The 18177-nt window shown below is 37.0% G+C and overlaps 1 protein-coding gene across 3 annotated transcripts in view; it reads right to left on the bottom strand.

The window, feature by feature from the left end:
• Window positions 1-772: 772 nt before the first annotated feature.
• The window catches only part of CABCOCO1 (ciliary associated calcium binding coiled-coil 1), a 51361-nt gene continuing 33956 nt past the window's right edge, over window positions 773-18177 (bottom strand). Inside the window, exons 6-8 of one of the 3 annotated variants that reach the window (XM_054831873.1) lie at window positions 4925-5047; window positions 4390-4530; window positions 773-1710 (exon numbers count right to left, since the gene is read on the bottom strand). In XM_054831873.1, the coding sequence (XP_054687848.1) occupies window positions 1633-1710; window positions 4390-4530; window positions 4925-5047 (342 nt within the window). In that variant the 3' untranslated portion in view covers window positions 773-1632. The remainder of the gene's footprint in view (window positions 1711-4389; window positions 4531-4924; window positions 5048-18177) is intronic. The other 2 variants (XM_054831875.1, XM_054831874.1) reach the window with 2 other exon arrangements.

Here is an 18177-nt window from a genome sequence, read left to right as displayed (position 1 = left end):
AACTTGTAACATTAGCATAATGTATTGGGAGATGAATTCATGTATCAAAATAAAGGACATTTTGATTACAGAAAGTTTTGATAACAAAAAATCATATTTCAAAGCATTAAAACAACAAAGAGCATAACCAGGAATCTTAACAATTTTTAAAGATTAAAAGATTTCTCAAAATATTTTTTTAAAGGTAAAACTAATAATTCCTCATGAATTCCTTCAGTGTTCAAAGCAGAACAGTTAGCTTTTAATAGCTGAAAGGAAGCTCTCACTAATTTGCTGGCCAGAGCTGGAAAGAGCAATCAAAAAAACTTGGAAGCGAATCATTACAGACCTTACTTCTCCTGATCACGTACCAGGGGAAGAATTTTTCTCAACGCATAAGACCAAATAAAATACTCTGCCCACTTAAAATCTCAAAGCATTGCTTTACAGGAGCTCCGTGCCCACATCTGAGGTGCACTCCGAAGAGCACGTCCAGGCTGCTGGCACCCAGAGGCAGCTCCTGGATGTTGCCTGTAGGTGCTGATGAGCGTGCAGGCAATGCCCCCTTCTGTCTGTGCGCGCAGCCCCAAACAAGACCTTTCAGGAAAAGTAGTTCAAGCTACTTTCTTTTTTGAGTGGGCTGAATCAGGCTTGCAAACTGTTTTCATTATCACCATTAAAAAATGGGGATGAAATGAAACAAAACCTAACTTTTTTATTTAATGGGAAACAAATATGAAATTGAAATGAATAAAACACTCTCTTTCTCAAATATTCCACTGAACACGTAATCCAAACCAGCCTTCATGCTTGAAAGCGTGACTTGTATTCAACATGCTTTCTAGGGCACAGAGTGCTGTAACACAACAATTAGTACAGGCTCCGATTTTGAAACATAGATGTTAAACCGGTTCTTCTGAGGTCATTTATTTGGTTAGATTCCTTTTGAGTTTGAAACATTTCTATAACGTCTGACAAAATATGGAAACATTCTCAGATGAAAGATTACATGCATTCCAGAAAAATTTCCACTGAAATCAAAAGGAACTCTTCTTGGGAATAGTGTAAAAGGGCAAGCTCTTCATTTATGCAATTTTAATATGGTGGAAATAAAGAAGTGTAAGATATTAAATTTGTTTTAAAGTTAGGAAGCAATTTAAAATGAAATAACATACATATTAATAATGAATAACTATAGTGAAAAGTGTGTAATTACATGTTAATTAAATTCTCTCATTATTATATCTGCAGTGCCTCGAAACGATGATTTCTCTCTTTCTAGCAAAATATCCCAACAAAACCCCATAGGTGTAAAGCAGAAACTGTTAAATATTTCACAACTGGAAAAAGGAAAGAGAATGAAACTACAGCAATTTTTTTTTTTAAATTAGGATTTCTGTTCAGAAATAAACTGAACTTCAACATGTTTTAATTACATATCCTTCTGTTTATAATCTTCTACTTAAGTTTAAACAAATAACAACACTGGCAGAACACAGTAAATCTGAGGAACTAGGATGAACTATTTCTATCTAGGTAAATGCTAACAGAACCATTTTTCTTTATACAAAAATAATTACGTTCAGGCAGGGAGCCAGTCTTCTGTGTGCGCCATCCCCTACTGCAAAATCCACCATCACCTTTCTTATCTGGCTATTTAGGACTTTTTAATTTTTCTTTTCTCAAAGTATAAGCTGCTGCTTGCATTTGCAGCTTTTCATTTATCTCTGCCTGTAAAGAAAATCAGAAGAAAAAAAGTGGTTATGATGGAGCTATCTTAGGCTGCACATTGTCTTTGTGGTTTTGACACACTGTAGTGCAGTAAGACAGACATTATCCTACACACCTTCCTGTTTTGCAGACATAACGGTGTTTCAGCCTGTACTTACGTGATAACACTTTATCATATTGCTGTGCACAATCCCAACGTATGGTATGGCTGCCATGAACAGGAAGTGATCTGGGACAGCCATTTCTCATGTAACCTTGTCTTGGGAGATAGGCTAATTTGCCTGTATTCTCAGACAGACTTTACCAATAAACACCAAATCACAAAAATTGCTTTGGGATTTGGTTGTTGCCACTGTTTTCCTTGGCTGCAGATGTTTGTTCTCTAGTGGAATACATTTTATTGAAACACTGCTGGAATTAGAAAGCATTACTGAAAATGAACAATAAAAAACCATATTTCTGTGATGTTGCTTGTCTGTCTTAATTGCAAACACAATTATGAATGTGTATCTCATTCTGGAAATCCGAACTGCCATAGACAATGAGTGTTTAATTTGCAAAGTAACATTTGTAAGGAAGGTACAAGGGTTGTGACACGTTTTAGTGAAAACTTTGGCAGTGATAATGCGTAGCAGTCTTTAATTCTATAGCATTTGGAAATGTGGGATGACTGGAAAAAAGGCCACAAATACCAGGGATTTATGGGGAATTTATGTATATTTCTCAATATCAGCATTCATCACTGCCAAAATACATGAGAAACAGAAGGAGTACAATGACGCTCTTTCCAAGAATGGCAAAGTTTTGTCCAAACAACTGGAACAGGCTCAAAGGTCCTTTACAGACTTCACATAAACTGATCCAAAACTTAGAGTTACATTCTAACGGACTTTGTGTAATTTTGATAAAGTGAATGGATTTGGTCCAGAAAAGCTTGCAGTAATTTGCCATTTTAGGAACTTTGTAGCTCGCCAGTCCTAGAAATCCCTACTAGTGCTATAATGCAACCTATCAATGGATAACCACATCTAAAATGTTTTCAAAGTTCTCAGTAGCTCAAATTAGCATCAAAAAGCTGGAGTATCTTTGGAGATAGCCTTCACCATATTCAATCCACCCTCAAGTGTCAACAAGTATGTCCCTATCTTTCTACTTCCACAAATCATATGTATACTTAACTGCTTTGCTGTGGAACACTGATCCTCCAGGCTAATCCTCTCCCAGCCACCCCACAAGCCTTTTTTTCTCCAGTTTTTAAATCTCTCTCTGATTCTACATTCATGAAAATCAGCTGCCACCACACTCGCTCTGTTGCGATCATTGAGTGTCAGCGCTGATTTTGGAGTAAAAGCTATTTCCTAAACTAGAACAAGAGATGCTTCGTGTCCCCTGGAGATGTATTGCAAATTGTGAAATCACAGTTCTCATGTAACAACAAAATGGTATGAGTTTGATTATGTATCCAGTAAAAATCTGATGATAAGATTACCTCAGAGGTCAACAAACTGAGAAAAAAGGTGAAAAAGATACATTGCTGGAGGACTTCTAAAAGGAAAGTATTTTCTGTGTATATAACCAGAATTGCAAAAGAGGAGAGAAAATATGCGTTTTTCTCATCTGTGCAGTTTTTGTAAAGAACAAAAAGCTCTTAGCACTGATGCTAATGAAATCAAGGTCAAGTGAAAGCCATGCATTTCATTTGTTCTGTAGACAGGGACAGGAATAAGAACATAGGCCAGGATCCCTCCCATTTCTAAAGACATGCTGAGATGGAATATGAAATCAAATAGGTAGATCTAGTGATGGCATAATTATTCCAGTTTATATTCCCCATTCACACATAATCATGTAAAGAAAAATATCACACTATTTTCAGACTGTATTAGGTATTTAATGAACTGCTGCTTGGCCAACAGTGTCCAGCTTAATGCCACCTGGCTGTTGCAAACGAGACCAAATTCCACCAGTTCCTGGGTGGAACTGAGTTCTAGCTGGTTTGCTTTCAATAACTTCATATGGTTGAGGAAGCAGTTTACAAAACAACAATGATCTACTCTGCTGGCTTTCCACATGTTTCAATTTATAGACCTCCCTGTAGAGAAGCAGATCACCCTTCGAGAAATTTAAGTGCACTGACAATAGCTTCCTTCCCTTTCATGAACTCCACAGAAAGAACTCACGGACTCCTCCGAGTCTGCAGAGCACATACTGAAACCTGATCTGTTCCATTAAGGCAGCTCTTGTATAGTTATGCACCTACCAAATAAAGTCTAGATTTGGCATAAATATGTTATTTCTTACACAGATTGAAGGATGTGTAACATAGACGCATCTAACAATTTATATTAAGCACACATTGCATATGCTCCGTCATGGCAGCTGATCCTGAATCCCTGCAAAGGAATTTTATCACTGACATCACTGGGAGCAGGATTTGGCCCATGTTTCTTAACACATAGTAATGCTGAAGATATATGCTGTTATATTACAGAATATTTTTTATCTTATCACATGTAAGCTGACTAAACTAGGAGTTATTTATAGAGGCTAATTCACATTTTTATAGCATATGGATGCGCTTTTTGCCAGCCTTAGCATGAATACAGTTTATATTCATTAAGGCTGAGCTAGCTAATTAACCATAGACAGAATTAGTGAATAGCTTTCTAGTAATAGTACCTCAAGGTTGCCAACAATTTCATTTGGGATTTCACACGCTGTGGACTTCTGATCTTCAGCAGTGACACCGGGCACTGCATCTGCCTCGAAGGACTCTACCTCTGGACAGGGCTCTTCCAGGTAACCCTCTTGATCAGAATCCTAGCAGCAACCAACCTCAAGAAATACGTGAGTTAGAACATCCTCCTTCTCTCTATAAGACCAAACAGAATCAGCCCAAAGACATGCAACAATTTGAGAACTCCTGCTCCGACAGAGACCATCAGTGTCTCTCTGTAACTGCCTAGGCCAGGCAGATCCTGAGGTTATGAAGTCACATGGGGAGAGAGCCCAGAGGTGCTGACTCAAATGTCCTCTGTTGACTGATTAATGCATTAAAAGCAACTTCATCCAGTCTTATAAGAGAATGTATGCTATATTCTTGGGAATAAACATCATTAGCGACTGGGCTCCATTGGGAAAAAATGAGGTAGGAGACTCATAGAAAAATAGCTTTTTTTAAAAAAAAAAAAAAAAAAGGAACAAAACTCTATACCTTAGATTCTGGCTCTGCAGCTGTTGGCGATATCATGAATGACGAACAGATATCCAAAGGTATGCCTTCTTCCAGCAGAGCAGGGACAGGGGGAACTGCAGGTTGGGCAAGTTCAATCACATTCTGGCAGTATTAAAAAACAAAACAAAACAAAACAAAAAACAGACAACAAAACAAACCAAGTAGTAGTAATTCAGGTTTCATTATTGCTCAGAGGTTTAGTGCAGATTTTTTTTAAAATGGAAATTAAATGGCTGGCAAACAACAAAAACCAATACCTTTTTTGTTACTATCCAGGTGCTCAGAACTGGAAAGTATACTGAAAATGATTATAGATCAGCTTTAATTTCTAGCTGCATCTCAAGGGGCCCTCTTTATAATACTTGGAAAGAAAGATGATTTTCATAATTTCATAACACTACAGCTTCTTACTCATGTGGATAATTAAGTTTAGAAAACATAGAGCTTAGGTAACATGCGGTCTTCCCAATGCAAATTTGTCACTTCTGAACAGGGATCCTGTTGCATTTTGGAATTAAAGGGCCCGGCTGACCACCAGGGCATTCTTTCAAAGGAGTCAGCTGGAGGAAGGGTGTAGTGACACTGCATCAAATAAGGCCCTAAGAAAAATATTTTCATATGTTACTATAATATAAGAATTGCTAATGATCCAAGTTTTGCTGCTTCATCAGCTTGCTCCCATTTCTCTTTCCTGTGAACATGGGAACCACACTGGTATTCAGCTGGCGTGTGAACTGCGGCTCCAGGAATGCTCGGACCAGGAAATGGCTTCTCCCCCCCCAGCCCGGAGTGGCTGGATGCAGCACTTAGGCCTTGCTCGGGCTCTCACGAGTGACGCAGAAGGCAGCCCTGCGTCCTCTAAAGGACGAGGTTTTGTGGGGGGGGGTTTTAACAAATGGATGACAGAACATATATGCCAAATATGGCGACAAAAGACATTTTTGAACGAGCCTGGAACAGGGTACAATACCAAAATGATATGTTTGGGTCCTCTACAAGGGGAAGTGCCCACCGAGAATACCAGGCAGATGTTCCAGTTCTGAGTCAGCTATTGGAAACGTGATTTTGCTTGGATGGTGTAAGTCAACTACATTAATTCACATCAGGGTAATTGCAGCTCCTATAAATTAATTTCCTCATACCTTTGAAATCACAACAAGGTTGATATTTGGTTTATTTAGTTACTTGCTACAGTTAAACATGCTGAAAATATTAAAGGTTCTGTACATTTGCGAAAGTGATAGCAAAAATTGAAAATAGTGAGACCTAGCCATTGTATTTCTTGCATTAAAAAATTCTTTTGTAGTCCTAAAAGCTTTTCAGAAGTTATGTATTATCTTCAAGATAGTCAGAAAGTTTAGGTTTTGCATCAAAATGAAAAAGCCTTATGTTGAGCTAAATGTTATTACTCTTTCTAAAATAAAAAGAAGCTTTGTTTTCAAATTCTAATTTTTTTAAAACTAGAGCTCTCTTGATTTAGCAAATATTTCCATTTTATCCGACTTCTTACCTTATATTTTCTTACTTAAAAATATTAGCTGAATTGGATGAGAATTCACAATTACATTCTGCTTCCTTAAAATAACATTTTTTGGTTAGTTAGTTAACTATTCACTCAAAATATTTTCTTTATTTAGATCAAATCATTATTCCATTTATTCCCTCTGGCCCAAATTTTAAAAAATAAAATAATGTAAAAAACTAGACTGTGTTTTTAAAATCAATTCCTGGCTGATCAAATACATTTTTGTAGCATGGATAAGATTTTCAGAGGTTCTGTTTTAGAATAATATTTTTACTTCACTGCATCCTTTTAAAGAGAGCCATTCTTTACTCATCTGTTCCGTGTCTAAGAATAACCCTTGGATCATTAAGAAATAACTAAATTACAGCAGAACTAGTCTCTTTAATGAGCCATAATAGTCTCAACATTCAGCCAAAAGTTTTTTAAAAGACTGTGAAACTTCAATGTAGAATATGAAGTATTTTGTTTAGTAATAATAAGTTTATGAGCAGTACCACAGTTTACAGCCAAAATATAGTGACCTAAAAATGCCATTCTGCATTGCTCCTTCCTATACATTGTGTCCTTAACAAGTCCAGGGGAAAATTAGAACGAATGAATTGTGGTGAGAGCCTGAAGCCAACAAACGTATTTAAATGAATCCTTCTGATGCAATACTTTCCTTTAAAAAATACAATTAAGTCTTTGTATTTCCTTTGAACAAAACCTCATGTTTAATAGCACCAATGGCTCTGTAGTAAAATCTATTTAAAAACAGAGAAGGAGACACAGTAAGTTTTATACAGTTACAGTTAGCTTTAAAAAAATGTTGCTAGTTTCTGAAGTCTGAGTAAATTTATGGTGAATTACTTCCACTGACCTACATTAAAAAATTCATCCTCCTTTTTTTAATTCCTGAAGATTTGTCATTATGTGAGCATTATTCACTGTGACAAAGATGTACTACTCAAAGTGTCCTCTTGAATCAATCTAACTATCGAAATGTGAGAAACAGTTTGGCAAGATGATAATGCCTTAAAATTAATTGGCAATATTTTCCTGCACATTGCCATCCGATGGGTCCATGAGAATTCAAACATAAAGAAATCGCAAGGCACTTGCACAAATGTAGAGGGCATATCAGCGTCAGCTGCAGACAAAAGGATGCTCCAAAAGAGACTGGAAGGAGCAGAAGTTAAATGCAATATTCTTACTAATTCCTAGGTGCAGTGGGGTGCCAAAAGGCCACTTGAATCTGGACAAGCTGGGGCAGGCCAGAGACTGCTTTATCATTCAGCAGAGGTTAATGCAGGAAATAGCATTCGGCGACACCTTTGCTTTCCCACCCCAGTTGCATCAAGCTTCAGTGTAGTCACAGCTGAAGACTGTAGCTGGTGTTCCAACATTGCTCTCGGTGTACAGCCCCCTGCTGCAATTTTTCTCTGGAATTGTTTCTGGTAAAAGCGTGCGTAAAGAGAGGTAAGTATAAAAAAGGGTCATGTTGTTCTGTACATAAACCCACATACTTTTCTTGTTGTTGAGAGCTAGCAAATTACCTTTTTACAAATGTAGGCAGAGCAAAGACAATAAAGTAGTACACAGGAAAATTTCTAAACCAGAATAATGGCAGGAAAGAAGATTGGTAAAGCGTTCTAATAAACGAGTTCCACAGATGTGGTAGTTATTATAAAATTAGCTTTGCATAACTTACCAATATACCATTACATTTTCCCCCAGATGTTATCTGTTACTTAAATTAATTTTGCTTAAGTTACTATTATTGCAGATTTTATCCACACTGTATTTTATTATTTAAGTTTCTGTGGCATAAAACAAGCCCTGGCTGATAGCATTACTTTTAATAATATATGTAAGAGGTTTTAGTATTATACAAATGGCTGCTGGGTATATCTTAATACTCATAGCACAGAACGTCTGCTCTCAAAATATTATGTAGATTAAAACCAGCTATTTACTTACACTCTAATTCAAGTCATTGGAAAGGTTTGCAGTATTTATGTATGTGGTATGAAGGGAAACAATCTACTCGGGGAATAAATACTAGAGTTTGGAAATTAGCAAAGCTAGGGTCAAGGTCAGTTTGGATTTACTAACATACTTGCTGAAAATTAGAATTTATAGTTTATGTTTACTTATTTCAGAAATGAGAAAAGAGACTGAGGGGGTGGTGCATTTGCCTCTTTGATACAAGGCTTTTGAATCACAGAAACATTTTAAAACTACCGTTTCAGCTTAATATTATCTGAAATTCTGTACTCCTCTCCACAGAGTCTTAACATAAATTCTCTGTAGCTAATCTTACCAAACATAGGAAAATAATTATTTATAAGGATTGGAAAAAATATCCCACGTTCAGCATGGACCATTTCTAAAGCCTTGTAACATCTTTCAAAGCCTTCAATGGCCTTTCAGTGGATATGGGTTTGATTTTACATGAATGACAGATGCATTTAAAAAAGGGTGTTCTTTGTGTGTTGTTCTCTATATTCACATCGTGTGTGTAGTTTCTAATTGTATGCCATAGGACCTTATGCTACCAGAGACCTGCGCAGACTTCTCTCTTGTATGTGTGTGAGATTTGCCACGAAACAAAACATTTAATGCAGGATTTACGTTAGTTTGCCATTCTTGCTAAGCATGCTCAGCTACACACCTACAAACGTGCTGAATTTCAGTTGCCGGAATAAAAGGCATTTACAAGATATGGTTTGTTAGCTGCCTGTATTTCATGTGGTTGAATTTGAATGAATAACTAATGGACAGAGATGCACTGTCTCACACGGACTCAAAGGAGCCTGCCTTCCCTCCCCTCCTTTAACTTGCCAGCATATGCAAACACAACAAATCCACCCTACCTGCCTTCCGAGGCATCGCCCACCAGCGTTCTCACAGGTGAGGAGGTTTCTGGGAGGCTGCTGATAGCTCTACCAATACATTTGCCACCCTATTTCACAGCGGTGCTACACACAAGGTCCAAATGACCGAAGGATATTATGAAGCACTAAAAAACTTAATCCAGATATATAATCTGTGCGCCGTGACTAAGATGGCAGAGCTTCCTTCTGAACGCCTTCACTGTACACATTTGTATTAATATTTAAAGTAGAATTAAGATCAAGGAGGGACTAAACTTGGCCTCTGAAGTATGTTCCCCAGTTGCTAGTGATGCACATGGAAAATCTGTGTGCATGTTCCTGGGCAGGAGTTTTCAAACCACTGTTCCTTAAATGAGACAAAAGTTCAGTAAGTTAAAGGTATACTTTATGCTCTTTTTCCTGCATTTCAGAATTCAAGTTAATATGTTTTAAAGACAGTTTTCCACGTTTCTGAGCTGAGATGTGAATCAACTTTGTTGACAATACATTAGTAATTAATCTAGTCTAAAATAGCTATCTGAAGCAATTTGGTGCCTACATTGACAAAACAGGATCTACTTCTCCCCCCAGGAAGCTGTAAATCAGTCAGTGACATCTGGCCTCAAGGACATCAGAGTCATCTGAAATGTGGTAATTTATATTAATGAACATCAATATTAATTTTTAAATAAAAAGAATTTGCTACTGCCATTATGTTTACATACGGAATATTATTTATAGCTTGTGTTCCTCCTTTCCTACATTTTGCCCATAAATTACTATAAGGAAACACACTGTCACAGTTATAAATATTTTTCCTTAGAGTTAAAGCTTTTACATATCCTCTTACTGTTTTCAGTAACTATATGAGGCAAACAACCAGGATTTTCTTGCTACTCCAGGAACTGCTGCCAATTTTAATGCTCGACTGAGTAGAAAAGGGTGCTTCTACAAAAACAACCAAAGCCTTCCTCTCTAGAGATATCTTAATGCAGAATGCCCTTAATACCTAGATTCTGTAAGAATATCCTAACATACCAGAAAAAAAAAAAGTAAATACTGACTTTACTGGACTGCAGTCATCTACTTCTTCTTTTACCAAGCTTCCAATTATTACTGCCAATTCGCAGATTATTTAGAAAGACAAAATAAGAGACATCAAAAAAAAAAAATCCCCAGTTGGCTTTCATGCTGAGGACACACCACTAAATGATTCACCTTGGAATGGTCACTCCAAATTCACATTGTGTTTAGCATTGCCAAATCTCCTAGAGTTGTGGGATTACTAGAGAATCTCAGCTTTCATTTAAAAATAAAGTTAGTGTCTAGCTCTTACGGTTGCAGAGGAAAGATTGAAAACATAAATCTTGAAAGCTCAAAAACTAGACTGAAAGCAAAAGGAACCAAACAACAATTATTTTTAAGCAAGTCTCATGACTTTTTGGGATCTGTCTCACCATTTTAAATGCTCGAGGTTAACAAAACTCTTTTAAAAACAATGCATACACATTTTGAGGAGGGGTGAAGGATTTTTTTTTTTTAGTACCCGAAAGTGCAACTCTTGCATCAGGACTCTTCAAAGTGCCAGCCCCCCCTTTCCACTTCAAGAGCACCCATCAAACAAGCAAAGAGCACGCAGCTCCTATTCTGGCTGTACAGAAAAATAATCTTTTGCTGTTGGTACACTAACGTGCAATCACTGCCTCAAGTTGGACAGAGGTCCCACCTCCTGCCTTTGTCCACTGCCACTCTTGAACAGCCTTCTCTTCCTATCCATTTCCTCTGAAACCAGCATTTCCTCCATGCAAGACTGGCCACGGACAAGGCCCTCACACAACTGCCCCATACTCCATACATTCCTGCACCACCAACTGACAAAGGAACAAGCTCTCTCTAAACTCTTCTGAGTCATCAGGTGCATTAAATGTGAATAGGCTTGTCTATATTGATTCACTCCTAGCTGATGCTACAGAAAAAAGCTGCTCTAACATTTAAAAGGTTGCATTAAAAAAAAACCCAACAAAAAAACCCCAACACACAACAAAAAAACAACCTAAAGAATATTGATTCTGAGCTAAGAGGAAAAAAAAATTGCTCACACAATTTCAAAACTGCAATATGGATTTTTTTAAATATGCTACATTAGAAAACTTTTCAGGATATACGGTCACATAAAAATGGAGAACTTGTGTTCTTTGTTATTAGACCTAAAACATAAAGTCTTTGCTTGAGTGTGTAAGTTTCTGTTAAAACAACAATTTGTCCTGTGGACTGTAAATTCAATTACTGTTTTTATTGGAATCACATTTTGCTTTGGAAACAATCATGCAGAAAAACAACCAGTAACTTAGACATCTTAAAAACATCTCGAAACAGGCATGGCTCTGAGAAGAAATCACGTATGGTAATTCTTCCACTGTGAACTGCAATGTTTTTTAAATCCATTTCCATATTTTTAATTAACACCTAGTTAAAAAAAATAATCTTACTGTAGGTCATTTTAATCACAAATGGGAAAACAAATTTGCTTTATCAGAAAATTGACTCGACACTATTTTAGGGACTTATTTTTCATGTTTTTATCATCAAAATTAAGTTATTAACATACATTTCCAATTTGGGAATGCAGAAGTCAGTCAATTTTTCTCTCAAATTTCAGACTTACAGTTTTCGGTCCCCTCTCTATGTGAAGCTAGTCTATTTTAGCACCAGAATATTTGATCAGTACACACAAACCCCCATAAAACTCTAAGATATCAGAACTTCTTTACAATTGCGTTTCTATATAACTCGAATCTGCAGTACTCTCACCATAGCCTGTTAGTCAAAAGAAACCACCACTTCCTTATACCACACTTGAATTTCATACCCCATTGTAAACAGGCTCTCCTTATTACGGTACATGTTCATAAATCTGTTTATATTGGATCTCAGCTTGAATGCTGGGGTTGGTTTTAACTCTATCTTATAATTCTGTGATTCACAAATAAAAATACAGTGGTGGAGAGGGGCAGGATTAGTCTGGTGAACGCAAGAGTTAAACAAAGCTTTGTTTTAGCATAGCTTGGCTTGGTGGGTGATTTGAAATCTAATAAGTTTCCTCTTGGTAAACTGCCAAAGCTAACCACACCTTGGATGATGTGAGATTGTTTTTCAGAAGGTAACATCTCCTCACAGATTATCTCCTCCTACTTCAACTTGGAAGGTTTCTGAGAAGAACAGTCATTTCCATTTCTGTTGGGGCATGAAATGGTTTCTGGTGAAAAAGCGCATAAATCTCATTCTGCTTTGACTTGTTAGGTAGCTCATGACAAATCATATAATCAAATATGGATATTTCAAAATCTGTTTAAACAAAGGATGAGAAGAAACAAGGATTTCTACAGAATAATTTCTCCCCAAATTAAAAAAAAACCCAACAAACAAAAAATCAACACTCACTTAACTCCTTATCCCTTATAAACTTTAAGTTAACTTGATCTTTTAGAAAATTACCACTCACACAAGTAACAAAACCAACCATTTGTTCAAAGAAGGTTTTCACAGTCATACAGAATTTTAACACAAGTCAGGATCAAGAGCAAAGGCTTCAAACTTTGAAGTGAAAATCTTGAGTCGGCTATAGAATAAGTGAATACAAATGGTACTGGGTTGAATTGTATACAAGCGGCTTTCTTCTCCTCCCTTTGTGTTTTGTCTTTTTGAGAAACTCTGTTCTACAAGAATAGGCAAAGATAACGTCATCACAAAGTTTGCCTGATGAGATAAAGACGACATGTCTGTGATGGTCAGCTTTTGACGGAAAAAAAAGAAGCAATGATGTCCAAGGGATTTATCTATTTATTCCTTTTAACAGCACCTTTTCCCTGGCAGCTTTCCTAAACAGCAACATCATCACTACCTAGAGGGAGCAAATGCCAAACAGCAGCACCTTCTCTTAAGAATGCAGAGCTATACCCAGAAACATGACATTGCCTTCTTTGACGCTGCTGTCTTTCGATCTAACCTTCAGTAGAAAACACCTATTAGGAATACCAAGTGTGCCTGGATTGCCAAGCAGAGAAGTTGAAGAGAGGGTAGAAAAATCAGTAATGGCTGGAAAGTGCAGCTGGCAATAGAGAGAAAGGCGAAGTGGATGGGGACACAGGAATTAAATTGGTCCTGTGGAAGGAAAGACTTCTTCAGCAGCTCAGGGAAAAGCGTGGGTCAATGTGCAGAGGAAGAGAGCAGGAGCAATGGGAAGTAGCTAACAGCAGAGGCGAATGTCTCGCATGCGGAGAGGCGGTGAGGCTGAACAGATCCATCTTTCCCACTCCGGCAGCAGAGTGCAATGCTGAACCGTAACACTTATTATTCTAGTCTCAAACTCCCCTTTGGCCCCAACTGCCAAGCATGCCAGACTGCACAAAGCAGCTGAATGTCTAGTGTGGCTCCAACAGTATCTCTTGTCACCAAACCAAGATTTTAACTTACTTTTCCAATAGATTCATAACCCAAAGATCATGTCAAAGATGGCACTCTAAAGGCTTCTGGAGGTGGGTTCTATTCACTTCCTTATCTATGTCAGGCTATTTCCCTCTGATAATCCCTCGCTCCATCTAGACAAAATGTCACATATCCTAGGTCCTCCTGTCATATGATACTTTATTTTGATTTTAACATTTGGCAGAATGTGAGGCAGCTCTCACCACTGCCACTGGGTTTGTGGGGTTTTTTTATATATATAGGTTATATATATATTGGCAATTGCTAATTGTTATTTAAGCCTAGGGGAGCTAGAATAACCAAAACGAAAAATGGCTTTTAAAGAAGGAATCGATACCAAGAGCTGAAAAGACCCTACTAGAGACCCTAAAGAGAAAAGACTTTACCAAATATAATAGACAACGTTTTCAGTATAGTCCCTCTGCACACGCTATCTTCACATTTATAGGACTGTCTGGTTTAAGTGTTCTTTGCAGGTGTTCATTAGATCATGTATACACCCTAATAAATCATACTGGATGCACAGCTCTGTGTGGAAGAAACAAAGCTGATAGGAGACACCTTCGAAAAACTTGGCCCCAAAACCAGAGATAGCTTATTTCCCCATGACAAGAAGTAACTTAACAGATATATTTGTCTCTCAGTGGTAAATTAGTCTCAAAGCAACATCCTCCATCAGAGAAAGATCTCAAGGTGCTCTTGTAATACAAGCGATAGCCAATTCAAGCACTTTAACTGGATTTTTTTACAGCCCTAAAATTATTAAAATTATCAACTTTAAATAATTATATTTCAACCAGTGTTTTAGTAGTTCTCTCCCTACCTTCTCTGATTTTAATTTTCTCACTTGTCAGCATCTCTTGGCAGTGAGAACAAGAAAGACCTCAAACCTTTGCTGATTGCTTTCCACGCAATCTGATTTCTATAAATTAGAAGTTGCTGATGGGGAAGCAGACAGCAGTACCCTTTGATCAAGATACACATCTTGATCTCTTTTATCATTTTTTAAAAAAACAATAATATTACAACAAAAAAAAATCATCATACAAGCTTTTCGATCAAAGTGTGTCACTGTCTGCTTCCCAGTCAACATACTGCCAGTAAATTGGCAAGGTGCCCAGAAAGAGCAGGCAGCAGCTGGTGGGTTTGATTACCATCTGTATATCCACTAATGTATAAAATATTATGTCTCCATCTAGTGGGCAACTGCATTTAGCAGGGAATTTGAAAATGGGTTGGAGCCTACGTCTGCGGACGGCAGAAGGAGCTTCACTAAACTCCCCATCAGCAGAACTGGGCTGGAAAGCTGTACCATGTTGGAAATCTACCTAAAGCAAGAAAGGTCTTGAAGTCCCACTGGTGGGTCCACCACGGTGCGGGCACTTGCCCTTGAAATTGTGTTTTCTCCAGAAGCAGTCATAGAATATCTGTCTCTGCACTCTCCCAACAAACCAGCCCTCTAACACTCTGTAGCACCCTGGAAGTCTTAATGGCCAAAATCTGAAAATGCAAAAGATAACAGGAAACATTAATGTCCAGAGCTCCTGAAAGAAACAATAAAGAATGAGATAAATATGCCAAGACAATGTCTTCCTTTAAGAAGAATTAAAGAACAGCATATTAAAGCATTATCCCCCCAACTACTTGATGATAGGACATGCATTAACTTTCTCATGCCATTGCAGATAACATCCTTGACTGAATAGCAGCAGGGGTACCATGAGATATGCAAATTTGTTTTTCAGAAAGTGCCACAGAAACAGTCCTGGGACACAGATTTTAGAATTCATGTGGCCACTCAAATAAAGGAGAAACTAAGGCACAAGCCAGCGCTCTCACAGCTCTCTTACGACAGACACAGGATTAGAACAAATACTTATTAAAAGATGAATTCTACTATATTCATTACACCACCCTCCCCTTCATCGATTACCATCCTTTTTGACAACAACTCTGCTGTACTGACTGGACATATTGTATGCACAGCCATCTAGTGTGAAAACTGCATCCTAATGAAGAACTATCAGTACAGCAAAATGAAATAAAGAACAACAACAAGATCATGCTATTGATTTTTTCCATCCACATATGGACTAGACCTAAATTCCCTTAGCGTGAGAAATCCATTGAGATAACTCTCCAACATAGCATGATTACGTTTTCATTTAATGACTTCTCTGGATGCATGATAGGTCCTAAAATAGCTCTTATTTTTCTGAATATCTTTTAATAAAGTTGTTTAAGATGCATTTTGATTTGACACACCTAAACTGGTTACAGTTAAGCATTTTCCACTGTTATCATATACTCCATTGCATTAGAAGTAAGTTTATTACTCTATAAATAATTCATTCAAAGGAACTTCAGTTTAACAGCACCTAATAGGCACAATCACTTAAGGTAGCACACTGGCAAATTTCAGCTTTAAATCAGAAGCTGATCTGTCTTCATATAAAGAAAAAAAATCAACTTATCAGGAGAAAGCATCGTTTTAAAGAAACTCAGGCATGGGCGCTTAAAATGAAGTCAATACACACCAACAACTTTTGTGCTAATTTATTATATCGCTTGTTTGTGCAGGAAAAGGATGAGATTTGTTTCAATCTAATCTAATTCACTTTATTTCAACAGAAACTACAAGAATTAGAAATGAATGTTGTTCCCTCAACAATTTTCTGAGATAGAAGCTTTATTTTTCAGGTCAGCACTCTCCGTTTTTGATTGCTCAATGGGAGCGCCAGAATGGCTAAAAAAAGAAGGCTCTGAAACATTAGGAAATAGAAACTGCTGACTACCTGGTGAAGGAATAATGATTTATAATATATGAATAGGGGCAATAATTGGATAGCAGCTGTACTCAAAAAAGCCTTAATTCACAGATCTGACATCAGAAAGTCATAATCCATCGATCTAGCATCAGAATGATGGATTATGACTTTTTAAGAACATGTAGACATGTCAGCTTCACGAGCATTCCGGGAATCGTAGTCCAAATTGTTTTACTGAGGTCATTTGAACAATTTCAGCATTTTCCAATAAAGCTGATGCACTAATATTTTGAAATGTAAAAGTTCTGTTGGATCCATTTTTTTCTTTGAAACTCTAAAAATCCTCCAACCAAATATCGTAGGTTGCCATAACTTGTGATTATAGAATTATTTTTTTTTAAATTACTTCAAGTCTGTGTCGTTTTCTTACAGAGGTGAAAACAATTTTAAAGCCTAATTGATTTTCATGTCAAAATTTCTGTATTCAAATTTGGAGGTGCAAAGTGAGGGATTAATTACCATGTTTTCTTTCAGGAAGAGCACTGACATATACTATGCAATGTTTCCCCCTGGACTACTGCAAAAATATCTAATTTTTGACCTCTGACTCCTTCCTTTTTTTGACCCTGATTAGGTTTTAAACTGTCACTGCCAAAACTAAAGTTATGATGTGAATTTAGATGGACTCTTTTAAGAAAAGAAATAATACTCTTGCAATGTGTGAATGTCTAGAGGTTGAGATGTAATTTTTATAAAGAAGCTTTTGTCACATTAACTCAAGACGACATCTAGCTTCTTCAATGAAATAGTTGGAACTTCACTTTCCTCATAAAAACAAACATAAGCTAAGGTTATTAAATGAAAAATTCAGGAAAGTTCCTGAGATCCTTTCATTGAGCATCATGTACTTATTTACAAGTAAATCACCATTCCATTCATAAAAGTCTATTACAAAATCTTCCAGTGGCGTTTCCCCATTACAATTAAGCAAAGCCACCTATAAATTAACTGCTCCTTTAGATTGATTCAATGGCTTAGGTAAGAGTTCTTCAAAAAATGTTTTCTGCTCCAGAAAAGTGTTAAATATAAAATAACAAAATATTTTCAATGTACACACATATTAAAACCATAAAATACCTGTGATTAAAATCTCTTCCAAAGGTATAAACTTTAAGTTTACAAGTAACAAGGGCTAAAGGGCAAAAGAAACAAACCAAACCAAGCTGGGGTTGCATATCTCTATATTTTACCCACAAACTCCTTTTATCTCCCCTTGTCTAGAAGGCTGAATTTCTCCTCCTCTGGTCTTTCTCACCTTATTTCCCTTCTCACTCGTAAAATGTTTTTCAGAAAGCTTATTAATAAAGTAACTACTTATGTGAAGCTTTTTTTTTTTTTTAAAGTTTTGTATATGTTCATACCTAGAGCCACTATGGAAAGGAGAAGTTTTCATAGGGGTCTTTTACAATGGCTTAAATAATTTATTTCACTAAAACCCATGTACAATGAGCAAAGGCATCCTGGGTCCAGTCTCAGCTCAGATTTCAAAACAAACAATAACAACAACGAGACCGAAGGAAAAGACAGCTGTGGAACAGT

Source organism: Grus americana, chromosome 7 (genome assembly GCF_028858705.1).
Source record: "Grus americana isolate bGruAme1 chromosome 7, bGruAme1.mat, whole genome shotgun sequence".
In the NCBI taxonomy this organism is placed as follows: Eukaryota; Metazoa; Chordata; class Aves; order Gruiformes; family Gruidae; genus Grus; species Grus americana.
The sequence above is the reverse complement of the archived record's forward strand: the minus strand, read 5'-3'. Positions and strand labels throughout refer to the sequence as shown.